At 41.3% G+C, this 27,448-nt stretch overlaps 1 protein-coding gene across 8 annotated transcripts in view; it reads right to left on the bottom strand.

Annotated features, from left to right (window-relative positions):
- Positions 1-27,448, bottom strand: part of ITPR2 (inositol 1,4,5-trisphosphate receptor type 2) — a 352,451-nt gene that overhangs the window by 168,798 nt on the left and 156,205 nt on the right. For all 8 annotated transcript variants that reach the window (XM_053252991.1, XM_053252992.1, XM_053252990.1 and 5 more), the window contains 5 exons: positions 26,656-26,781; positions 21,702-21,830; positions 19,916-20,036; positions 2,468-2,658; positions 1,550-1,692 (listed from right to left, as the gene is read on the bottom strand). In XM_053252991.1, the coding sequence (XP_053108966.1) occupies positions 1,550-1,692; positions 2,468-2,658; positions 19,916-20,036; positions 21,702-21,830; positions 26,656-26,781 (710 nt within the window). The remainder of the gene's footprint in view (positions 1-1,549; positions 1,693-2,467; positions 2,659-19,915; positions 20,037-21,701; positions 21,831-26,655; positions 26,782-27,448) is intronic.

A 27,448-nucleotide genomic window follows, 5' to 3' on the forward strand; every position in this document is an offset into this window, starting at 1 on the left:
GTGCTTAAAATACACTGTGGTGTAGGGATGTGAGAACATTGCCCACAGAAATGGGCAAGTGGGCAATTCTTAACACATGTTTAATCTTTCCCCCAAACCCCCAGAGGATACTATGGGGGTTTGGAGGAAAGGTTAAAATTATGTTAAAAATTGCCCGTTTGCCAATTTCTTTGGTGAGTTGGGTGGTAGGTAGCACCCATCATGCCCTACCACACAACCCACTTTGGTGTCCCTAGGACCTACCCATGGGGAATAATGGGTTGTTTCTAGTTCCCCATTGTTCCCTATGGCTGAAACACAAAACATTTCAAGTTGTTCCACTGAAACAGCCACCTCGACCACTGTTTCAATGGAACGTTTCAGCCATTATGCCTTTCATTTCAAGCTTGAATCAAAATGCAAAATCCATTTCATGCATATCCCTTCTGTGGTGGCTTTCCCACACTTGCACAAATTGAAAATCATGGACTAGTTTTCCTATTTTCTGTTTAGCTTCAAAACAAACTCAGGGTGGCGGTGGTATTCTGGTTCTTTGTTTTCCCTCACTACACAATTTGCATGATTAAATAGAGCTGGTGTCATGGCTAACACCCCAGGAATATGCATGTTTACTCAGAAGTAAGTCCTTCTCAATTCCATGGAGTTTACCCTCAAGTAGAATCTTATGTGCAGAGTAAGGCACACTGAAGCCACTGAAATCAATGGACTCGTGAATGCCTCCCTCTGTATGGGATCAGGTTATAAGTGTTCTTGCTGGATGGCCACTATTTCATTTAAAATATTTTTGGAAATCATCATACAATATTACTAACAAAAGCTGATATTACTGGAAAACTTAAATGGGCTCTGCTGCACCTGCTCTGCTCATTATGTTCTTTATCAGGAAGGCAATTGTCAGAGTCTGGTAATTTGAATAATCTATTGAGATTACTTAAAATTATAACTGGTATTCGGATGTATGCTATCTCTGAACATGGAGGTTTCACATAGCCATCACAGTAAATCACACACATTTTGTGACTGGCCACACACCCCTGACAGACATTTTCTGATGGTGCATAACACCCTTCTTGGAATTGGAAAAATGCGCACTGGCTTCACAAGCTTTGGGACTACTGTACTCAATCATGGCTCCTTCCCACACTGCATGGCATAATCAGAAATCCACTGAGTGGCTCCTTCCTGTGCCAATATTGCCTCTTAGAAACTGGAGCAATACTGACATGGAGCAATCTTGGCATGGGAAGGAATGACACATATGGGCTCTACCCATGTGACCTTGGACTTCCAGTGTTACCCAGAAACATGAGCCACACTACAGCTCCCACACTGCTAGGAATAATGTTAAAAACTAAGGTATTCATGTAACTATGCCTAGCTTTTCTCACATTTACAGGATTTTAAATAGGATGTAAATGCAACATGGGAGGTGGTGCTTCTCCCTTCATTTGGGGGGATACAGGTCAGAAAGCAAGAAGTGAAATGTGGCTGGGGCCTTGTTTTGCTTTCTTTCTGAATACATTTTTTAAAAATTGCTTCAAGCACTTACTTGGACATGAAAGCCCCACATCGGATTCTAGCATCACTTCCCTCAGGAAAAAGAAGTTCTGGGCTGTGCAATACATCCACCAACACTGAAAACTCAGCCTGCATCATAGGACTGAACTGTTGTTCCAAAGACGCCACCACATCCTAAAAAATGAAGCACCAAAAAAAGGGTGTAAAGATGTTAACTTTGACTAAAACTGGCTACCTAAAGTACATTCATGGATAGTTTTGTAGTTACAATGTAGAAGAAATACTTTTCTTTCTGCATTTGCTCAGCAGAAGCTTTCCCAGACAGTAGGCTTTACCACAGGTTTACTGCGACTTCAAAGTTGCCCCCCACCCCTAAAACTAAAGCAAAAAGTGGATTTTTTTTAACCCTGGATATAAATCAGGCTACACTCTAACACACAATGAAAAACCTGAATCGTGTGTGAAGTGCTCTTTGATAGCTCGCAAGGACTTCTGGGTAAATTTGGCCAATATGTGAATGCACACCTCCATTCTAGAGGAGATGCAAACTAACAGTCGAGTGTGGAAAACGTCCTGATATTATGAATTGGGCTGACAAGATGAAAATAGTGGCCATATCCCTGCAATGTAGACTATTCACTTCCTTCCTAATGTTCATACTGACATTTTAGACCATGGACCTATAACATGTTTTCTTTAAGAGTCCATCACTGTACCACTACCTAAAGTTCTTCTGCTGCCACAACATTATGCTGATATTAAGTGTGTGAGTATAAATGTTTTGGATGACAGTATTAATTTCTGTTAAATGGAAGGAGGAAAGGAACAGAAACACCCAGTCCCACACTTCTGCTCCCAGATGAGAATTTGTGTCCTTCAGCACCTCATAAACATTTTCAAAGTCAACAAACACAAACAGATCATATATAAGCACTATTTTCCACCACACCTGTAGCTTCTCAATGATATTCCTGTAATCCCAGGCAGGTCCTCCAAGGGCTTCTCTAAAGCGAGGACCACTACGAGCAGACATTCTCCAACCCATCGCTGCTCTCTGGACCATATTGGAGTGACTCTTCAAGAACAGGGTATTGACTTGGCTGTCCAAATCCACTGGAATTGCAATCCCACGGTTCTTTGCTTTGGAAGAACATATTTGTAATATTAAAATATTAGGATATAATAAATTGTCTAACCATAAAGGTGAAATTAGACAGCTCTATGTCAAGTTCTTGCCATAGAAATAGAAAAATACTAGATTGCCATACAGCCTAAGCCTCTGTTAAGAACCAAAAAGCACCGTTGCTTATGATTCTCTATGGGTACAGAGTACCATCATTGTAGAACTTGGCATTCCTATGCTGAAAACCCTATATAGTGGGCATTGGACTTTGAAGTGGAAAACCTGTTCAGTTTTATGCTGGAAGCACCAACAAGAACAGATCATTTGCAACTAGTCCTCTCCCATCTCCGTGGTTCTTCTCTCTCTTTCTGTACCTTTTAGGTAGACTAACCCATGTTGCAATATCATCAGGACCTGCATTGCCCCATCTCTGCTCCACTGGCTGGGACATGAAAACAACATGGATAAAATCTGCTTAAATATTATGAAGAGGCGGGGAAAGCTTGACGTAGAGAAACCATTTTGTGGGGAAACCCCATGTCAGTAATCATGTCAGGTCCACCCGAAGATGAGTGAGACAAAACGGAATGTTGAAAATAAGTACATTTCAGTGAAACTGCTGTTGACAAAAAAAACATATATTTGGAACCCCATAGTGGGGAGAGCAGATTGGGGAGGGTTGATTTTGGAAAAGAGAAGCAGTGGGTGCGGAACAACTTAAGCATAATTCCCTCTCCCCTGTCACTTCTCTGTTTCACATTGCCCCCTCCCAAAGATTGGGAGATAAATTACAGATGCTTCTATAATTAGAAACATCTGTAATTCATCAGCTAAATTACAGATGTTTGCATATAATATTTAGTTTAGCCCTAACAGAAAATTGCACGTATGATAACCACACAATTCCCTTGCATGCTGTAAGCATGGGCTATAGAAACTATTGTGTTTTAAAACACCCCAAGCCAACAGGGTTTGGAGTAAGTCTGACTTTAACATGATAAAAAGATCTTTATCTAACAGTTCAGTTACTGACTGGTATCTGTATCTGTACACTAAAGCACCAGTGTTTATATGATAATTTTTAATAACAATCTTCCACAGCAGACTGAGACTGTTCAACAATTTCATAGCTTTCATCCACAAAACAGTTCTATGAGTCAGGCTCTCATGACCTTCAGTTGAATACTTCAGGGATGGATACTTAGGACAGATTCACATTACTTGCTTTGGTGATTAGCAAAAAGCTTATCATGTACATATTTGCAACACCCATTGATGGACCCTGCTTGCACATTCATGAAAAGTCTGCTGTGACAGCTGAAACATAATTAAATTTCGGATTCCTATGAGACAAAAAACATGGTCAGCTGAACAGCTTTGGGGTATGTTGTGCGGTCAAAGCCCACATCTAGAAAAAGACTAAGGAAACTGAACTAAATACAGAAAGAATGGCTGTTTGATTGTATTAATTATAGAATTGAGGTTCTATAATACCAAACCATGGTCAAGGAACATTAAGTGGTATAATGTTTGAATTCACAAACTACAGTTTGCAATTGGGTAGCAAACCAAACAAAAGGGTCAACCACAGTTCTCAAAGTGGTTTACATAGATGGCCCCCTGTCCCCAAAGGGCTCACAATCTAAAAAGAAGCATAAGGCAGACACCAGCAACAGCCACTGGAGGGATGGTGTGCTGGGGTTGGATAGGGCCAGTTGCTCTCCCCTGCTAAATATAAGAGAATCACCACTTTGAAAGATGCCTCTTTGCTTAGTTAGGAGAAATGAAATATCATTTGAAATGAGCTACCTCACAGGATAGCTGTTGTAATAAAAATGTATACCCCACTCCAGGCTTCTTGGGAGAGAGGAGAATACAAATAGATGAATTAAATAAAATTATTGCTGATTTAACCAAGATAGTCCACATTGGGCTTGTTTTCATGACCAGAATCTGGGTAGGAAGAGTGTCCAGCCAAGCTCCAAGTCCCCGTGTGCTTCCCAGAAAGTGTCATGTGTCACCAAAAATAAAGGGGAGAGAAAAGTGATCATGTGCTAGCTGCAATGTGGGTATGATGGCAGCAGCCAACCCACATCATGCACCCAGCACAACATTGATGGTGGAGGAAAAGCACACTATGCTCCGTCCTGCCCAGATCATGGCTAGCACACATTCACTGGCCCCTCCTCCTACCCAGATTTTTGCCGACACACAACATGTCTCAGGAGCATGCACCTGGCTGAACGCTCTTCCTCCCAGCTCCTGGTCATGAGAACCAGGTTAAACTCACTCAGTGTTTAAGTGAGGATGAGTGCACAATGCCACATAATAGATTTCCCATTCAGAGCAAGTACTTTGCATGCAATTCTGTCTGAGAACTTGGGTTGGGGGGGTGGTTGCAGGGGGAGGGGGAGAAAGCTGAAAGCAGCTAATGTCCTGGTTTGGGGTCTGAGCTAATCTCAGTTTATCTGTTCCTGACCCTTTTGTTAGCAAGCTATGGCAACTAGAGCCTGAGGGCAAAACTCTGCACATGATTCCGACAAATCTAACAGGGCTATAAAATATTGAGATACTGAATACCCTTGCAAAGAGGTACCCTTATTAACAAATAGGCACGTTTCAGAGTCGTGGTTTTCTTATATTTATTTTATTTATTTATTTGATTTAGTAGGGGGAGAACAGATGTCCCTATTCAACCCAGCCCAGCTTCTCTGCAGAGGCTGTTTACTGGTGTCTCCATAGCATCTCTTTTTAGATTGTGAGCCATTTTTGAACTTGGAAACATCTATTCATTTTGTTTGCAATGTAAACTGCCTTGAGAACCCTTTTTTTGTTTGAAAAGCAACATAATAATACGGATGACGACAACAACAACAACCACCATTAATAATACTCTGATTGAAATCTTTCTGCAGCAACTACCACTTGGACTACCACTCTGTATATTAAATGTTGTTAAAATATCTTATGTAATATTCATGATCTACTTTAAATCTATTTATGGCAGTGTAGAATCCAAGGGAAAGAGTTGTGGTACGCAAGAACAATGCAGTGGAGTGGAATCAGAAATATTAACAGTTTAATGAGACAGAAAGGCTCTGCACATGAGTAGTGTGGAGAGCTGGAAGGGGTTTGGTGGGGAGAGCAGGCTTGACCACTCTCCTGCACACGAGCATCCAGCCCTCTCTGGGTGGCCGGATAGGCCACCCACACAAATACCGGCTCCGTCATGGAGCCAGTTGGGGCGGTGGGGATTGGGGGCTGCCCGGGGCATTCTGGGGAGCCGCCCAATGCCAGGTGGCTTGTTGTAGCCTCCCAGTCAAGGGTCTCCTTGTGAGTCGCCGCATGGCGGCAGCACATGATCATCGAAATGGGAATAGTGGAGCGCTCACTGCTAACCCTGTTTAAGATGGGATTAAGCAGGTTTACCACCGGGAGTCGCACAGCTCCAGGTGGTTCACATGCATGCATGAAACCAGGCTGGGCTCCCAAAGCTCGGTTTCCTGTGCACATGAGAATAGCCTCAGATACTATTTACAGAAAGGCAAGTGAAGACTGCTTTTCTGTGCTCTTACTGCTGGCTGTTTGTTAGCCCTGTCTCTACTCTAGGACTGGAATACAGGTGCATAGGAAGCTGCCATATACCGAGTCAGACCATAGGTCCATCTAGCTCAGTACTGTCTACACAGACCGGAAGCAGCTTCTCCAAGGTTGCAGGCAGGAATCTCTCTCAGCCCTATCTTGGAGAAACCAGGGAGGGAACTTGAAACCTTCTGCTCTTCCCAGAGCGGCTCCATTCCCTGTGGGGAATATCTGACAGTGCTCACACTTCTAGTCTCCTATGCCTGACCCTGCTTAGCTAAGGGAACAAGTCATGCTTGATACCACAAGACCAGATCCCCTTCCCTAAAGTAACTAAAGCCCCGTTCAAAAGTTGGCCTAAATCAAGGAATGGATTAACCAAAAACATCAGAGGTAGCAAGATTTGTATTTGCAAGATGGAAAGCATAAACAATTCTTACAAAAACTGAGTGGCTGAAAAGAGGGAGATTGAATTAAACTAGCCAGGCTAACTTCCAGACTAAGAACAAATAATTTGTTTCAAAGAGTGTATGATGCTTAAAAAATAGTATTTAACTATAGTTCAAGAATCCCTGATAATTTGCCTCTAAAGTATTATTATGAATATTTTAATTTGATTTGATTTTGTCTAGCTGATTTAGTGAACACATTGAAAATGTATAATGAGTGATGCATTATATTCTTGTTTGTGTTTATACCAGGGGTGTAGCTATAATTGAGCGAAAGGGTTGAAAGAACCTGGAACCCCCAGCTCCTGAGGGCCCTCAGCTCCACTCCTCCCTGTTTCCTTCATTATCTCCCTCACTCTGAGGGGCCGCCAGAGAGAGGGGTGAACACAGGCCCCCTCTCCCCTAGCTACGCCCCTGGTTTATACATAACATTAAAAAGTTATTCTTACAGTCATTTTTCCCCTTTCACTTGCAGTCTTTTGTTGCATTATGGAAGAGCTCAGATCTGTTTCAAAATATCCACTGTATGATTGACAGTTACTTTTAGTTATTTTCCTTGCTGTTTTATATGTTAGTCTTAACTGAATTTCTGCTCTTGATGTTTACCTGATCACAGCTGTATCTGATAAGAACATGGCCATATTATAGCAATAGCAATAGCACTTACATTTATATACCGCTCTACCCTGTTTCCCCGAAAGTAAGACCTACCCCGAAAGTAAGACCTAGCAGTAATTTCTGATGTACCGCTAATTGCCCTAGTGCATTTTTGGGGGGCTAAAATTAATATAAGACACTGTCTTATTTTCGGGGAAACACGGTATAGCCGAAGCTCTCTAAGTGGTTTACAATGATTTTAGCATATTGCCCCCAACATTCTGGGTACAGAAGCCATGCTGGCCATCCATACCAAAACAGACCAGATATCCTCATGGACCAGACTGGCCTAGCTTCTATAGCAATAGCAATAGCAATAGCACTTACATTTATATACCGCTCTATAGCTGGAAGCTCTCTAAGCGGTTTACAATGATTTAGCATATTGCCCCCCAACATTCTGGGTACTCATTTTACCGACCTCGGAAGGATGGAAGGCTGAGTCAACCTTGAGCCCCTGGTCAGGATCGAACTTGTAACCTTCTGGTTACAGGGCGGCAGTTTTACCACTGCGCCACCAGGGGCTTATGAGGGAAATGTGGCCTATTAATTCAATAGATCCTGTTATTTCAAGCAGTAGAATGTTGTGAAACAATGAGGCTGTTCTCATGAGCAGCCAAGACCAAGCTACGGCAGCAAAGTCCGGGCTCGGCTCCCTGTGAGAACTGTCAAGAGCCCCACAGCTCCCAGCGGCGTCTCAGTGGTAAACCCACTGAGGGAATCCACTAGTTAGCAGAGTTTAATGAGCATGTGAGAAAAGGTTCAAAGCTTACTGTTTTTTAATAGAGGTTTATTTTTGAAGAATGCTAATAGACACAAGGATAAATGTATCAATCACAGAAGCTGATGTGCTGAAATAATTTCAGTTCCTGTAGGTATTATTTGAAGTGAGCAACTTTCTTCCATCAGTGGCAGAGTACCGTCAAGGACTATGTTTTTTCAAAGACTCACAGCTAATTAAAACTATCACAAAGAAAGCCAAGGGAAAAAAATGTTCCTTTGTTTTGAATTATTCTTAAATGTATAATTCTATTTGTAGTTAAGATGTGCATCAATTGTCAAAGGTCACAAATGAAGCTTTAAGCTGTAAACAAAATCTTTGCTTATTTCCTTGTAGCTTATAGAAAGTCTATCTTTCATTCATTCTGCAGTTCATTATTTAAAACATGAAACATGTGTTCCCATTTTGAAATACTGGCAAACAAATATGAACATAAATATTTATTTTTAATCGAGTAGTTGTCATCAGCTTTATTCTTCAGAATATATCAATCTCCTTCAAAGTACAATATTGAATTATTTAGAAGCATGCTACTTTGTCACTCCGATTTGAAATACTTTTGAAAGTATGCAAAGAACTTGCAAAGTAAGAGCAGCGGGGTGGGGGAAAGGGATTTAACTAGAGATACCATTGGCTTTTACATAAACTAGAATTTGTGCTGGATTTTGGAGTTCCGCTCAAGCAGAATTGTTTCCAGAGTAGAATAGGGAGTTTCTGGAATCCATTAATAGGCTTAAAAGGGAAGTCTTCATACGGTGCTGTACAAACTTGAAACCCTCTAGTGCATTGTGCATGTCACTGACAATACCAGAGGCTTCTGCACATTCATAGCAATGCCTAGTAGTCATGCCAGCTTCCATTTTGAAGAACATCATTAGAACATCCACGTTCTAAAATCATTCATCTTTAATCTAAGCACCAAAAAATGAATTTATTAGTTAATATTAAGTGTCATCTTCTGCCTGCCAGAGGCTCTGTGTGTTGCTGCTCCTTGTGTCAGCTTGCGGCACTACAGCAGGTTTTCAAGCCTTTGAGGGTCTAGACACGCCCCACTCTACAGGATCACCCATTGGCTTTCCCCTGTAGCAGGAGTATAAAGCACTTCCTGCCTGATGTAGGCCTTACCTCAGTATCAAGGTTCCCTTGTTATGATGTGTTTGTCTTACCACAGTATCTTTTTAAAATTATTTATTTATTTATATTACAAAGAAGAAAGAAATTCCATCTCTTGAAATCAAAGCACACAGTTTTACGCCAAGAATCAATTGTCAGGATAAAGTAAAAAAATAACAAGACAACCTCCACCAAATGGATTTCAATTACAAAATTACAAAAAATAAAAAATTACAGAGATCAAAACCAAATATTGGAAACAAACAATGACCTTGCTGAACATATTTTATGAAAGGTTCCCAAGTTAATAAAAAGGATTCTGATGAAGAGTTATTCACATAAGCTCAAACTTTAGAAACAGACTCTCCATGATAGCCACCACCCCGCCCCTGCTATGGCCCTGCTAACTTGGCAAAGAGGCACCTTTTAACATGGTGATTCTCTTTATTTAGCAGGGGGAGAGTAACTGGCCCTATCCACCCCCAGCACAGTACCTCTAGTGACTGTTGCTGGTGTCTATCTTATCTTTCTTTTTAGATTGTGAGCCCTTTGGGGACAGAGGTCCATCTTATTTGTTTGTTATTTCTCTGTGTAAACTGCCCTGAGCCATTTTTGGAAGGGCAGTATAGAAATCAAATCAAATCAAATCAAATCAATCAATCAATCAATCAATCAATCAAATTTTTATCTTGTGTTATTGTTTCCCCAATGTAAGACCATGAATTCGTGATTCTTGTCAGATTTTCACTGTCAACGGTTCCAATGCAATTATAAAAAGCAGTGGAGAAAGAGGATATCCTTGCCGTGTTCCTTTATTTATAAACACAATCTCGGAAAATAGATCCATTCACTATTATCTTGGCAGTTTGTCGTTGATAAATACTGCAAATCCAGGAAAGAAAATTAAAACCACAATTCATTCTTTCTAAAACTGCAAACAAAAAGGACCAGTCCAAATTATCAAAAGCTTTTTCTGCATCTAGGAGAATCATTGCCGCCTTTATCTTCCTCATAGTTATATTATCAATTGCATTCAAAACAAATCTCATGCTGTCTCTCATTAGAAGCTTTTGAATGAAACGAGTCTGATCTGAATGAATAGTATCAGATAAAAAGCCTTTTAATCTCGAGGCCAAAACAGAGGTAAACATTTTATAGTCCACATTCAATAAAGAAATAGACCAATATGATCCCGGAGGAGTAGGATCTTTTCCTTCCTTGTGTATAAGTGTTATAAATGCTTCTTGCCAAGATTTTGGTAAAACTTGTTGATTGAGTATTACATTTATTAATTCAGTTAAGGGACCAGTTATTATGTCTTGGAAACATTTGTAATAAACTGAAGATAGGCCATCATGGCCAAGAGTATTATTCTTACTGCAGTATCAAGGTAAGTCTTACTGTTTATCTTACTGTGTGTCTCCTGAGTGTCTGCTCTGTAAAATCTCTGGTGTATCCCTGACTCTTGACTTCTTCGTTGACCCTCTGGCTCCTGATTATTACCCAGCTTGACCTTCAGCATATAGGTGGCTCTTGGCTCCTGTTTAACCAGGCTTTTGTCTGTTTACTCAGCTGGACCTCTCGCATGTTCTTGGCTCTTGGTTCCTGCTTGACTGGTTCTGGCTCTTGACTGTCTACTTCAGCATGACCTGTGATGTTCCTGGCTCTCCCAGTTCTGGCCTATCACCCTAAACATACAGAGGACAATATTCTGTTTTGACAATTTCTAAGATTAAAAAGAAACTGCACTTGTTCTGAGATTTTCCACCAACAAAGGGATACACACACTTTCTCTTGGCATAGAGGCTTTTCTTCAGAGTTTATAGAACATGCAGTAGAACGCACTGAATCAATTCCCATACATGCTTTATTTGTTAATAATCCTTAAGAGTCTAGACAGAAAATGTTTTGGTCTATGGAATATAGTACTTTAGCAGGTTCTATCAAAAATATCATTAAAAAGCACTGGCATATTGTGCAGGATTTACCAAAGTGTGAATGGAATAGAATAGAATAAACTTTATTACGATCATAGATCAGACAATACAACAAAAAACGTTACATAAGACTCAAATGTGTAATACAATGTGGCAAAACCTAGCCACATTGAAAGTGATCTCTTTGCAAAAGTTAGATAACAAAAACTCTAAATAAAATTCATCAGAGTGACCCGGAAACTTCCTCAAAAGAGGAGAAATTAGTTTTAAATGAGCATCACTATAAAATTTACAATATAAAATAACATGAGGTGTAGTTTCTATGGCACCCATTCCACAGGGGCAAATCCTTAATTTAAACTGAATCTCTTATATCTGTCAGCAATCTGGCCACCTGGTAGGGAAGTCTAGGATGATAGTTCACAAAAGACCAGTCTGGGTTGCAGAAGCAAAACATGGCTTGGAAATGTCTCTCTCTCTCTGGCTCAGGCTGAAGGCTGTCGACACTAGGGATGACATACATTGTCTTCCAGCAGCTAACTGCAAGCTGTAGACGTGCTTTATAGTCCAAGCTGATAACTCTCAGCTGACAGGGATTCAAGGCTTATCGGCCCTCTGCAAGAGGTTCTTACTTCTCCTGATAGATTCCAGCTGTGCCTGCCACCTTGTGACCCGTCTCTGCTGTGGAGTCAGTGGAGGCTGCCTGCACAGCCCATCCTCCGGTTCGTCATTCCCTGTCTCTGCTGCCTCAGACTGCTGTGCCTGCTCTGAGACATCAGTCGGACCAGCCTCAGCCATCTCTTGTGAACCAGCAGCCGGGCTCTGCCCCTCAGGCACCCCTGCATCGGCTGAAGGGCTGTCAGCATCCCCTTCCTCCTAGCTATCTGAGAGCGAGGGTGTGACACTGTCTACCCTCCCTAACATCCGTCGGAAGGACGTTTAGGTGGGCAAGAGTAAATGGACGCCTAAATTTAGGGATAAGAATTATTATCTAAATATGCTGCCAGTTTGGAATTAAAAAGTTGTTTCCCCAGATAGATACCACTCCTTAGACAGGCTGTATTCACTTGTAATTCTGTATCGGCAATACGCTGCTTAATAACCTGCCAGGTCTGATCATGTCCTAGTCTAAGAATTTCCTCATGGGAGAACCCAATTTGAAGAAGTTTATTTTTCACCAAGGTCTTCCACTTACGATTAAAATCATCAATCATTACCAAGGAAGCCAGGCCTACATTGGCAAAAACCAGTTTTAACCAAAACTTTCTAATACAGGTCCAGTAACCCGATTCAACCCTAGTGAGACCTACTTCTCATCTGGTACGAGAATTGGGAACCCCGGGGGGAACTTGAAGAATAGCTCTAACAAATTTAGACTGTACAGCTTCCAGCAGGCCAAAATTACTAGGAGGCCCCAATTGGGCACGATTAAAAAATAGGGGGCCAGAGTGTGACAGTCTGCCAGATATAGCTGTCCATATTGAGAGACAGTGAATTTAAAAGACCATTTAATACATTCTGATATCAATAAGACTTGTACACAGATGGACATCACAAAACCTACGGGACATTACAAGTGATGGAAACTGTTCTTACTATTTCCCATCTATACAGATCAAACAGTTGGTTAATCCTGGCAAGTTGAAATCTTTCACTACCTGTGAGTCTTCTTATGTGATCTATGTTATTATTTGTCCACGTTCTCAGTATTATGTTGGTCAAACTAGTAGAACACTATGAATTTGAATATAACATCAAGCAAAATCAGGACAGGCCATTTGGAGGCACCACTAACAACACATTTTTTGGAATATAATCATTCTCATGATGATTTAAAGTTTTTTGCGATAGATAGATAGATAGATAGATAGATAGATAGATAGATAGATAGATAGATAGATAGAAGTGTATTCGGTCATTGACCAGCAAACATTTACAATAAACCAGTATGTATTTTACAAATGATATAACAAAACCTGGCCATAACAGAGATAATATCAGTGTCCACAATAATTAAAAGATAATTTAAATAAAATTCATCAGACCAGCCAGACAAATTATCTAACATAGGAGATATAAGTCTTAAACGGGGTTCACTATAAAAATCACAATAAAGAATAACATGCAAGATAGATTATATAACCCCTTTGCCACATGGGCAAAGTCGTAAAAATAGCAGAGCTCCCTTAAACCTGCCATCCAATACTGCTGTAGGAAGAACATTTAAACACGCTAAAGTGAGGGCTCATCTACATTTAGGACAAGCACCACATCAAAGTACTTAGCTGGTTTAAGATTAATAGCTTGACTCCCTAAGTATAAACCCTGATATAGAAAAAGTACACATTTCTATTAAGAAAGGGGCTGATCCCTTAACAAAACCACTTCAATGTTTTGGATTTTTAATATGAATTCTCTTACACCTAATGGACAATGATAAACTGGATTTTTCTTCATTTGTATAAGTGTTTTGGCATGGTCTTCTAACCGATATGTAAGTGGTTTCAGGATCAGGTTTTATACATGGATAACATACCTTTAACTTCAGTGATTGATTAGAGCAAGTTATATTACTTAGAGCTATAAATAGGATTCAGGATGTGAGTATTTTTAGTTGCTTCTTACTTTTCCTGAGAGTTGCAATACGAATTTAGTGGGCAGCCAGAAGGAGCTTTTGAAATAATTTGGCATTAGATGTGATAAGTGTTACTTATCTAGTGATAAGTAAACGCTTTATTAGTTCCTTCCATCTATGATTATAGCCTTCCACAGGTCAAATTTATGGTATGAACAGTTTCTGGTTTATAAGGATTTGTCATATAAAAACTTTTTTTGTATGATTATGCATGTAGTGTTATAAATGTGTTCTCCACTGAAGCATTTATGTGTAATGTGAAAGAACTACATTGGCAGATAAGTTCAAGATAGATAGATAGATAGATAGATAGATCTTTTAGGATATTTTATTTTCCCATATCTTGTTTGGAAGCTTCTACATACAGAAGTATTTCTCAGTATATCTTCTATGTTTCCACTTGATAAAGAATAATACAGGCACTCCCCAACTTACAAACACCCAAATTACAAACAAAGCTCCATAACCTATTAAATTAATGAAGTCCCCAACCTACACATATACAAACAAGTCATTCCTCATATGAACTATATGCATTCCAAGTTATGAACAGCTGACTTACAAACAAACTTTTGGAACACAACCTGTTAAAGTTGGGGACTCCCTGTATTCGAAATGAATTCACCTTCGTGAATTTCTTATGGATCTCATATTATTTATATAGACTTGATATACATGTGACTCTACTGTCACCAGCTATTAATAGGAGTTAATTGTACTAATTATTAGTACCAATTGTACTAATAACTAGTATTAGTACTAATTGTACTAATCCAGTTGTGCCTAAATCAAAGGTGCATTAAAGGTGGTATGTGTGCATAGTTGGGTGTTTGTTTTTTGTATTCACTTTTAGCAGAGATCTCAGTACAGATGGACCTCGTCACATGCAGTCCTGACAACCACAGTTTTGAATATCTGCGGTCAGGCAATGGAGACTCAAACTTGATAAATGTGGGCGGGGGGAATAAAATCTGCATATCCACAGTTCCTAGGTGGATGGAAATGACCTCTACGGTCATTTCTGGCCACCATTTTGCTGCAAGGAGCCATTTTGTGGATCTTTTTTGTGGTGTTAAAAATTCCTGTGATTTTTTGCAATAAATCACCATAATTGGGGGTTTGGGGGCCATCACTGGACAGCTGGAGGCCCACAGAGCATGGTACAGCACTTTATGTCTGCCCTATTAAGTACCTTTTAAATCTCCAGTAACCTAACACCCCAATTCCCATAGCCTCAAGGTCTTGTTATCATTGGTTCCGTTATCTGCGGTTGTAGCCAAGAATGGAACCCCCATGGATAACTAGGTCTACCTGCATGCATTGTGCCATCTGTTTCTCCCATTCCTGGCCATGAACTTGCATCCCTGGCTGCCACAGCTCAGTTCTTGATATTAAGATTATTTATCCGTCTCTTCAACAAAACATTTCTCAAAGCAACTTGCCTAGTAAAAGGAATGGGAAGACATCTTCTTGTCCCAAAGGAGCTCAAAATAATAAAAAAAAGAAATGTGAGGATGACAGCAGCAAAAGCCATTTCAGGGTTGCTATACAGGGATAAATAGGAACAGTTGCTACCCTTAAGTTAGACATAAGACAGTTGCATTTTAAAAAGATGCCTCTTTGCCCAGCGAGAAGAGGTTGGTTTTTTCAGATCACTCTGAAGCTGGGCTTTTAACAATATGCTATTCTATGCTTTGATATTCTGCTACATCTGAGTATGATCTTTCTGTCTGAAGGGAATTACTTCTGAATCCAAGGCTGCCACAAACAGATGCATATATTTTGTCATATTTTCCATCAAAATTATTTGTACCTGCTGTAAAAATCTATCCAGAATGCCTCCCCTGAATGTAAGCAACACCTTGTTTTAATTTTTAACCAATACTGCAAACATGAAGGTTCTAATATTGAAGCTGCATAGTTCGGGGGGGGGCAGTATAATGCTCAGAGAGACATGGCTAAATTCCAATCTCACCAGCTTTAAGAAGCAGCTTTAAGAGAGAGCATGAAAGAATACAAGTGGTTCTAGTAAGAACTACTTTCCTTTCACTATAATCTTAATTGATAATTACAATCTTCACAAGTTAGCCCACTTCAGACTTAAACATTCACACCCCCGCCATCTTGAATTGGGGTGGATGACATCAACACAAACTATGCCGTTGAGGTGTCCCTATTTGTCACTCACCACAACTGTACCAAATTTGGTTCAAATCAGGTAGGCAGTCTATAAGTTAGCCCACTTGTGCCTCAACTGTTCACGCATCTGCCATCTTGAATGGGGGTAGATGACATCATTACAAACTACGTCCTGTGTGCCCCTACACCTGTAGCAAATTTGGTTAAACCTGGATAGGTTAGGTGGTTCACAAGTTACCTCCCTTGTGCCTCAAATGTTCATGTGTCTGCCATCTTGAACTGGGGTGGATGACATCACAAACTATGCCATCAATGTGTGACATTGCAGTGTCACTCACTACAACTGTAGCAAATTTGGTTCAAATAAGTTAGACGACCCACAAGTTAGCCCATAGTTGATGGGGGGCATACACGGACACACACACAATGCTGAGTGATCTTTCCTTAAAGAAAGTAGGCTAAAAAGTATTCCATTTTAAATGCCTAAGAAACTTGCTATCTCATCTTGTTCCAGCATAAAGAACAACTTCTGCTGCTGATGGTTCAGAATGCTTGGGGAAGTATGAAGATAATTATAATCATTACATACCAGGTTTTCAAAAGAAAGCAGCTCTCCTAGTCGAGTACAAAACAAAGAAACACAATGGAAGCACCTGGATAAGATGCTCTTCTGAAAACAGAGCCATTAAGTAGGTGCCTACTGCTACAAAAACTAGCATGTTATAATTTAAATACCATCATGAAGTTAAAACCAATAAGACACAGCAGATTTAAAAAAATGGCCTGTTAGTACAATGAGTTTTTATCAAAGTTAAAACTCTTGGAGGAAAGAAAACACAGATAAGAGCCATACCAACATTACACCTAAGAATGTCTGTGCACTAAGCATCATGTCTCCTTGGGCTGTATAACATATTACCCTTTTCCTGGACACAATGACAACTTGCATGTATACAGTCAACACATCTACTCATTAGGCAGCAAGGACTGGCTGTGCCCTCTGATTGTAAGCCCAGGTTTGTTGTAGGGATGTGCCAAGTTTTACATTAAGCTGGTTCAGGCGGTCCAAGTTCAAACCAGACTGCCCCCCAGTTCACAGAACTGGCTCACAGGCTGGCTTGGGGGTAATTCTGATGTCGGTGACACCCCTACTTAGTCTAGGGAATAGTCTTCTTAGTCTAGGGAATACCCCTTTACTTGTAGCCGGATTCCTTTTTACAATTATCCTAGCCGGATTCCTTTTTACAATTATATCCCCCGAGTTGGCCTGTGGGGCAGCACAGAGCTCTGGAGGCGGGAACAATGCATTCCAGCCTCCGGATATCCCACAATGCACTGCGCAACATGAACTGTGCATTGGGGGATTCCCTCAGGAGACCAGCGCTCTAGGCACCCATCTCTGTGTCTGCTGGGGCTGAACGCAGCCCCAGTGAACACACAATCCTGAAGCATGGGTTAGGGTTTACTCAAGCCTTTAACCCTGGTTAAAAATTGGGCTCAAAAGCTGGGCTGCTGAGCCAGGATCTGGCCCAATCCCAGGGGTTTCACGCACAACCTAAACTAGGCTGGGCTTCTCTAGTCCGGGTTAGGGTGCACATGAGAACAGCCTCAAGGTTTCACTAGCCCAGCAATCTCCTTAAGATGTTGTTGCATGTCCAAGCGGCTTCACATAAACCCATCCCAGTTTCTATACTGTTTCCTGAAGGCAGCAGTTGATATTGTTATTGACATAACAATAAGATTGTGGTACCAGCAAATAAATGCTTGGGATGGACTACAACACACCAGCCCAGTGCCACAAAGCCAACACTACCACATCATAGCAGGGACATTTACTCTAGTAACAAATGCATATACTTTAGTCCAGATGCTTAGGGATCAAGGAGCTAAATGGGGAGTAAGCAATTAGGCTCAAGATACCAGCAGGCTCTTTCAGTTTCATTCTTGAGCACTGTTCATACTACAGCTGCAGAAGAATTTAGAGGAAGGGACTTCAGTAGAAGGCTTTATTATGGCTCATTGTCTTTTTTTTTTTTTTTTTTTTTTGGTAATTAAAGGAAATATTTTCCCAGAATAAACAATACCTCTGACCAAACCAACCTTTGAGATATGAAGTTTGAGATATGAAACCTTAAGAACTTACTTGTATTAGTAAATACTTGTTGCAAAAAATTTGGCTAGTAGATTATGCTCAGTATGTGACACCCAGCTCCCTCCAGCTGCAGCTCGCTTCTTCAGACTATAAAGCAAATTTTGGAAGCCAGGCAACTCTGGGTCAGGGTACAATGGCTGAAGGATGCGAATGATGGGAGTTGTATTCCAACAACATCTTGGAACCCAGGGTTAGGAACCCTTGCACTAGGGAATCAGCCCTATTGAAATGAGTGGGTCTTACTTCCTAGTAACTGCAAGTTACTCTTGTGCAATCTAGTAGCTGCAAATAGTTGAGTGTGTGGAAGGGTATGACTTCTTTTCTGAGCAAAATAGAAGAGAAGGTGGGAGTGTGTGTATATACAGGTGAAACTCGGAAAATTAGAATATCGTGCAAAAGTCCATTAATTTCAGTACTGCAAATTAAAAGATGAAACTGATATATGAGACAGACGCATTACATGCAAAGCGAGATAAGTCAAGCCTTAATTTGTTATAATTGTGATGATCATGGCGTACAGCTCATGAAAACCCCAAATCCACAATCCCAGAAAATTAGAATATTACATGGAACCAAGAAGACAAGGATTGAAGAATAGAACAATATCGGACCTCTGAAAAGTATACAGTGTACTGTGCTTGATTGGCCAGCAAACTCGCCTGACCTGACCCCATAGAGAATCTATGGGGCATTGCCAAGAGAAGGATGAGAGACATGAGACCAAACAATGCAGAATTGCTGAAGGCCGCTAATGAAGCATCCTGGTCTTCCATAATACCTCATCAGTGCCACAGGCTGATAGCATCCATGCCACGCCGCATTGAGGCAGTAATTGCTGCAAAAGGGGCCCAAACCAAGTACTGAATACATATGCATGCTTATACTTTTCAGAGGTCCAATATTGTTCTATTTACAATCCTTGTCTTCTTGGTTTCATGTAATATTCTAATTTTCTGAGATTGTGGATTTGGGGATTTCATGAGCTGTACGCCATGATCATCACAATTATAACAAATTAAGGCTTGACTTACCTCGCTTTGCATGTAATGCGTCTGTCTCATATATCAGTTTCACCTTTTAATTTGCGTTACTGAAATTAATGGACTTTTGCACAATATTCTAATTTCCCGAGTTTCACCTGTATATATACACACACACACACCACACAGAGCTTGTTTCTTTCCTTTCTCTTGATGGCTACAGCAGATCCTATGAATCTAAAAAAAAGGCAGACGGGACTGAGGCAGATGGCAAGGGTGTGTGTGTGTGTGTTTGCATGTATGTGTGGGGATGGGTGTCCAGCTCAGTTCTGGAGCTAGCACTGCTTTCACCTCAGGGAAGTGGCAGCTCAACTGTTCTGCAGCCCTTCTAGTGGGGAAGCACATAGCAAGCATCCACCCACTAGTCGCTGTCACACGTATGTTCTTTATGGAGAAACTTCACTGTCCCAAGCAAAATACAATAAATATTCATGTGCAGAGGCACAATCTACCATGGACGTATCCTATGGGTACTGCCATCTTTTAACTCGGGGCCTCCAAACCTTGGGTGCCCAAATATTGTTGGACTACAACTTCCACCATCCCCAGCCACAATGGTCTGGCTATTGTAGCTGGGGATGATGGAAGTTGTAGTCGAACAACATCTGGGCACCCAATGTTGGGGGCCCCTTCCCCAACTGAACTTGTATTTAATGGCACAAAATTGCACAAATGTTTGCTAGTGCTAATGTCCAAGATGCTACAATCGTAAAAATAACCAGCATTCCACCCTAACACACTTCTATTTGAAATGCTAAAAGCAAGAATTACTATCAAACTTTCACCTACCAACTTCAGCCAATGTCTTGATGCAAGACTCCACTGATGACTTCTGTGCTGGGTTTGGCCAGGTACAGTTGTAAATTCTAAATGCAGACTGCAGCAACTGAATAAAAACAGGTTGATGTGTCTGAAAGCAAAAGGATTCTATTTTATAATACAAAATATTTCAAGATAAGTAACATTTGTCCTGTGTTCTGGCAAAACACAAAAATGCATGCATTAAATGTATTTCATATTCTCAGCATACCACTGCATTAAATACTCTTCAGAATACTGTACATAGCACGAATATATTTTTGCATTTAGAATGTGTAAAATGTAAACTGTTGTGGATTCTTCCACAGGGCCAAATCAAATTGGATAAAAACTCTCCAAAGTATCAGACTCTGAGTCTAAGCCAGCAATACTGAAACATCTGGTTCTAGAATGGCATCATTTAAATTTAGCTTTGCAGGGCAATTTCACAGAAGAGAGAAATTGAATTCTCTAGTTACATCATAAACTGCTACATTATTCATACCCACAAAGCAGTGTTTTCACACTCCTAATTCTTCACCCTCATATTTATTTTGGGAGAAACCCCAGGAGGAAAGCCTAGATATTTCCCTTGCAGAAATGGCACTAGCATGCCCTTGCAAGTCTAGGCCTCTTCAATTATGGTTGGAAACACATGCTCCAAATGTCAGATTAAATATCTACAGGCTTCTTTCCTGGAAGTTTCAAGTAGACAGATTTTCTGACATTTGTTTCCATCATCACGACTAGCAACTATCTCTCCTGCCCCTCTAGTGCTGTACAGGTGAAAGGGAGGGAATGAGACAGACCACCTGGCCCAGGATGGTTGTGTTTGCCTAAGAGAGGAGGGAAACTATATGAGCAAGCCAGGCTGACAGACAAGAAGTCCTGCTGGGGCTTAGTGTATCTGTTCTCTTCAAAAGCAACTCCAGCCTCCGACACTGCAAGACCCTGGCAGAAGGATGGTAACTTAAGAGCCAGTAAGGAAAACAAGGAAGGAGCAAGCTGGGCTTCTGGTAAGCACGTCAGGCTACCACATAGGGAGCTGCCTTATACTGAGTCAGACCAATGGTCCATCTAGCTCAGTATTGTCTGCACAGACTGGCAGAAGCTTCTCCAAAATTGCAGGCAGGAGTCTCTCTCAGCCCAATCTTGGAGATGCCAGGGAGGGAACTTGGAAGCTGCTGCATGCTAGCATGCAGATGCTCTTCCCAGAGCGGCCCCATCCCCTCAAGGGAATGTCTTACAGTGCTCACACATGTAGTCTCACATTCAAATACAAACCAGGGTGGACCCTGCTTAGCAAAGGGAACCATTCATGCTTGCTGCCACAAGATCAGCTCTCCTCTCCTGCTCCAACTCAGTAGCAAAAACCCTGGCTGCAACAGCCAGCTGGAATGTTTGACCATCTCCTTCTACCTTTGAAATAGTCTCATCAAATATACTCTAGGCAAAAAACAACAACCCTTTTGACTGTGGCCTTCAAATTCTGAATCATATATAAAATTTGGCATGGACACTAAATATATCTATACCATAGTGAAAGAAAAGAGATTTTATTATGTCTATGCATTAGGCATTTGGGCCCGTCCCCACTGCTGAAGTTGACTTCCCCCCTCTTTTTTTAAAGAAGAAGCATTCTCATCTTTAGATGAGTTATTATTATCAATGAAACAAAAATTACTAGGAATCCATGAATTTATAACTTCCCCTTGTATGCATGACCATGGCATAATTATCTGGAACAGACATTAGTGTTAGACTTCTTCTATCTTACCTGGAGGCTTGTGCTGTTGTCTGAAAATGGAGAATTGAAGAAGCCACTCACTATGTTCATTACAGGTTCAGTGACATAACTCTCCAAGGATACATCCGCGTGCTTTCTGTCTGTGGTTGTGTTACAGACCTACAGTGGACAGAAAGAATGCATGGAGAATGGAGGCAAGTCGTGGCTCCATTCATTTATTATCCTTTAAGAAGAATCTAAACCCAATGCAGCAGCAACACTCACACCATTTGTACTTGCATAATCTTATACAACACAAATTAGTGTTGTAGTCAAAATTCTGTCTACACATGGTGGTACATTTACAGTACCACTTTGGCGCCTTTGGCACCTTTCAACATTGATTGATTGATTACGTGCCATTCTATTTTACCATGTTTTGTCTGGACTGTGGCTTCCTGTCCTGTGTATAGGTTTCTCATGAGAACAATGAAAAGTTCTGGGACACCCATTTTCCTAAGGACATTCCACAACTTGACATGGCCGATGCAATCAAAGGCTTTTCTGTAGTCAATAAGGCAGCACATATTGACTTCTTTTCACTATTCTATGGCTTTCTCAGTTATCCAGCGTGCATCAACAATGATGTTATTCTGTTCTTTATGGGACTCTTTTTGGCATTCTTAGAACCATAGTCCTTTAAGTGTGAGACAGTCTCCTAATGAGACCCAGGCAATTGCTAGGGGAGATAAGAACTTTGGATGTGAACTGATTCATCGTACCAGATGTCAATTGCTTACGTATTGCCAGAATCCAATGGAAATGCATGCATCGTGTGCACATGTATGAGTAGTGGAAAGCACCACATATACATAAAGTGGACTTTCTTCATGGTATATGCATGTCCAAAGACACCCTTCAATCCAGTTCCAAGTGAAGTATTTCCATATTCATAAAACTATTGACAAACAGAACGTCCCAGCTACTCCTGAGCTGCCATATTCCATAATTGTGAAACCCTTGCTGCTGAAACACATGTATTATTTCAGAGCTATTATTGCTCCCAAAGGGGTACAATTGTGCCACAAAATATACTGGTCTCTGGACCACTGTCTGGAGAATAGAGTGGCCCCTGAGAATGCAGATGTTGCCCATCCTACACTTGCTTCAAAGAAAGACCCACTGGTTCACTTCTGAGAAAACACACTTCGAATCACATTGTCCAGACAGAAACAATCTTGATGAGCATGAGGCGAAGTCTGCCTCCAAAAAGAGAGGCACACTTGCCAAATTCCTGACTTGTTGAGAACAGGCAGTAGCAAAGTAGAAAAAACCTGACCCAACAGCAGAGGGATTCCCTCTCTACATGCTTGTAAAGCATTCATCGTGTGTATTCATAATGCTAACAGTTTTCTTACAGTCCTGAGAGCAAGGCAAAACTGATGTATCTGTATGAGATGCACAGTGCCTCAGTCTAAACAAACCCTGATTAGAATAAGTAAACTCAATAACCTAGAAGACAGATAACTAGAGGCTTCCACTGATGCTCAGAATAAAACAGAGCACATCTGACATTATCTGAGGGTTAAGTAGAAAGAAAATAGAAAGAACAAATTAGACAGATTCTAGAAATACTTGCAAGGGGGTGGTGGGGGGGGGGAACATTTTTAACACTTATTCAGGAAATGATGGGGGGATTTTTGGTAGATTAAGCAATACCCCTGAACAGAGGCGGCCCATGAGGGCAGTGCCAGGGTGGGTGGCAAGGGGCAGAGGAAGGTATCTTTATTATTATTATTTATTATTATTATTTTACATTTATATCCCGCTCTTCCTCCAAGGAGCCCAGAGCGGTGTACTACATACTTGAGTTTCTCTTTCACAACAACCCTGTGAAGTAGGTTAGGCTGAGAGAGAAGTGACTGGCCCAGAGTCACCCAGCTAGTTTTATGGCTGAATGGGGATTTGAACCCGGTTCTCCCCGGTCCTAGTCCAGCACTCTAACCACTACACCACGCTGGATCTTTAAAAATCATTACCTGGTTACTGTTCACATCTGCGAGCAGCGGTGCTCTACCTGGCATCTTGCACTGAGGCTGCCCCACCTGTGGCATTCTTCTGGCCTCTGTGCATGCGTGGCAGTCATTTGCTGGTGGTGCTGACAATGCAAATGGTTGCCGTGCATGAGCAAAGGCCAGAAAAGCACCATAGGCAGACCACACGCAGGACAGACTCTGCGCAAGATGCTAGGCAGGGCACCACTGCTAGCGGGGCTCACAGGTGTGAGCAGTAACCAAGTAATGGTTTTTAAAAGGTATCTCCCACAACTCCTCGCCACCCAACTTGGTGCTGCCTTCAGGGGCCACCACTGCTCCTGAAATTTTAGAATCCATTTTCTTACTGGAGATAACAAATGAAAACAAGCCATGCATCAGGAAGACCTAACACAGTCCAACCTCAGTCACTAAAGGGACATTCTGAATTGTGCTTTCTGGTATACCTAAGGTCAAAGGAGGGCAGTAGATATTACTGTTGGGTGAGTGGGCACTATACCTGGTTAGGCAAATATCACCTTCAAGGAGGAATGTACTATTCAGAGGAAAAAATGCTTTTCTGTAAATTGGAGATGTTACAGCACAGAAAACCCCACAGAGTAATAAAACTCTTATTTGGATTTGCTACCTAGTTTTGATTACCCAGCAGTTACAAAGTGAAACAGCTGTGTGGGTTTTGCTGAGGGCGTCCTGAAGACAAATGAACCACAATTCAGATGCAGGCTGAAACACCACAATAGCTGAAACTCTTAATTCAAATCTACACAGACATGCATCTGCTTTCCTGTTTTATAAACAGAAGAAGAGGGTTATGTTTGTATATCTCAGATACCTGGACTGATATTCCACTAAGGCATAAATCAGCATCTAAAAACTATGCACAGCCATGATCACAGAAGCAGAGGCGTAACTAGGGAAAACGGCGCCCGGGGCAAGCACTGAAATGGCGCCCCCCCGCCCCCCCCTCCCCAACATACTACATTATACTTAGGTTTTTCCTCACAAGCGCCCGCCGCCAAGCAAAGCAATGGGGGGGGCCATGGGCGGCACGGAAGGGACCGCTCATGGGGGAGGGGGCACCGACGCGCTCCCTTGACTGCTGCAGCGCTGCTGCACTGAGCAGGAAACATTTGTATTAACAAAAAAAAATTAAAAAAAATTAAAAAAATTTTTTTGTCATGGCGGCGCCCCCCACGTGACCAGAAAAGATGGCGCCCGGGGCACGTGCCCCCCCTGCCCCCCCTATAGTTACGCCTCTGCACAGAAGCTGGTTTTTTGTTTTATAATTGTGAAATTCTCCATTTTAAATGGATGCTTAGCTCACAAGTGGACTTGGAACTGTCACTTAAATTTTTTTAAATATACAGGAACAGCTGTCTTTTTAATAGTCTGTGCAACTGTTAGTAACAAATGCTCCCTGGTCACATTATTAAACCACTGGGAAAAGATAGGGCAGAAGCTTTGACTTCTGCAATAATGCATACCCTGTACCCAGCTACAGCTATTCAAGTAAGAAAACAAGCCTTCCTAAATAAGTGGAAGCTGTTTCTACGGGAGCTAAACCTCCTCCCACAATAGGCATAACCTCCTGCTCAGGCTGCCATCACCAGATATGATCTGTGGCTTCTAACTGGAGGGAAGCATTCCTCACTTCCATTCCTCAAAGCTACTTTTGCGGGGAGAGGGCAGAGCAAGGTATCGGGGCTAAAGCCTTCAGTGAGTCTTGAAAAAGTAACCTGCGGAATATTAGGCAGGGACCCTACCTGTGCACCATCATCCAGCTCAGGCCAAGAGAGAAAACTGTAGGGAATAAGTCTCATCAGCCAAAGGAGTCATGTTGACTGGCCAGATTAAGTAATGTAAATACTGCCAATGCTCTAGAACAGGGATTCTCAAACCTGGGTCCTCAGATGTTATTGGACTTCAACTCCCATCATGCCCAACCAAAGGCCACTGTGGCTGGGGATTATGGGAGCTGAAGTCCAGTAACATCTGGGGACCCAAGGTGGAGAATCCCTGCTCTGGAAGAGCCTTGGGTCAGCTTGCTCAATAGTCTGAAGATATCTGCTCGTTGTCTGAAGACTCACCTTTGCCTCACCCTCAGCTGGATCTGACATAAGAACCTAACAAAAGCGTTGTCTCCTGATTGCCAGCTTTAGATTCCTATTTCAAAGACTAAAATACGTTATAAAAGGCTTTTATGAAGGTTTCCTGTGACAAGTTCAAGAATTCCTGCAAAATTCTCGTTTTTATCCAAATGTCTTTTATCTGAGTCGCCCGCCCCCGCCGCCATCTGATGGTCCAAACTCCTTCGCTTTGGTCTGTTTGGGACATCTATATTTTCTGGAATTATAGCTGCAATTATAGACAGTCATAGGATAGTGCAGGGAGAAGCAAGCATACAATGAGAGTTGTTTGAAAAGTTTTTGCTGCAGCCAATACCTAGGGGAATATGCAAAAGTTTAAATGGAAGAACAATGGCTGACCTATCATGACAGTTTACCCATCATGCTGGGTAACTGGGGTACACTACAAACTTTCACAGCTGCTTTCTCTTCACAGATGCTTCTCTCCCTCCCATGCTACAGGCTTCTAAGACTGGGGCCTTCACATCGTTCACATTTGTCTTAACAGTCGGGATTTTATTGTCAGAGTTCTGGAAAGTGAGGGCAAGACTAATACCCATGTATCGTGAAAATTGCTTTTATTTTCCAGTCCACATGATTATATCCAGCACTCTGGACATTATGCAAACTAATTTGCATAGTAATAAACTACTATAGTAAAATATTAGAAAAAAGTAGTATGCAGAAAATGATGCTCTTGTACAATTTCAGCAATATGTGCATTTGGAAAAACAAATACATCTACAATTTAAGCAGGAACCTCATACTTCATTCTATTGCCTCTAATGTATCTTCTGCAATATTTAATGGATCCTAAGCACCTACCCGTGCCATATCAACAAGGAAGTTCTCGAATAGTTTCCAGATATGGTTACTGGTATAGATTTCCTTCATTTCCACCTCAGTGTCCACATAGCAATGATTGACAAAGTTCACATATGCAATCTTCACCTGGAACATCAAACACAAAGTCAAAGCCATTACCAGAATGTTTCCTGTAGCTCACAAGATGTTTGTCAAAAATTACAACCCTCAAATGAATATGTGTGAAAAGCATGCCCATGATGTATTTTTAGACATGGACAGTCTGGATGGGTGAGGAGTAGTCTTTTTGCCCGTCTGTCATTGTTGTTATCTATATACTGTGAAACCATCTATGTACATATAGTAATGACATATAATACAGCTAGTATAATTATTTGATTAAAAGTAATTGTCCATGTTGTAGTTCTATAGCCTATAGTGTATAACTGAATGAAGTATTGATGTTGATAAGGGGAATTGCTCCCACTGAAAAGGTTGTTGGTATGATTTACTTCTGTCCCAAACAAAAGATAAAAGGAATTGGGTGTGTGTGTGTATGTGAAAGAATGCATGAGTGAGCAAAATACATACCAGCCCTGAAGACAGAATAAATGTTGGGAAGAAATGCAGATGACCCCAAGAAGGACCAGGGAAGACCGGAATGAAATGCCGAAGGCAGCAGGAAAGGAGTTGCTCAAACAAGGACTATGGTCAGTCCAAGAGATAAGGACAGAGGCCAATACAGAACATCAAACAGCTTCAAGGACAGGCAACCCTTTTTAAAGCCAGGCATCAACAGATGCTTCCCCCGGAG

This window comes from Hemicordylus capensis, chromosome 5, assembly GCF_027244095.1.
Source record: "Hemicordylus capensis ecotype Gifberg chromosome 5, rHemCap1.1.pri, whole genome shotgun sequence".
Lineage (NCBI taxonomy): Eukaryota > Metazoa > Chordata > Lepidosauria > Squamata > Cordylidae > Hemicordylus > Hemicordylus capensis.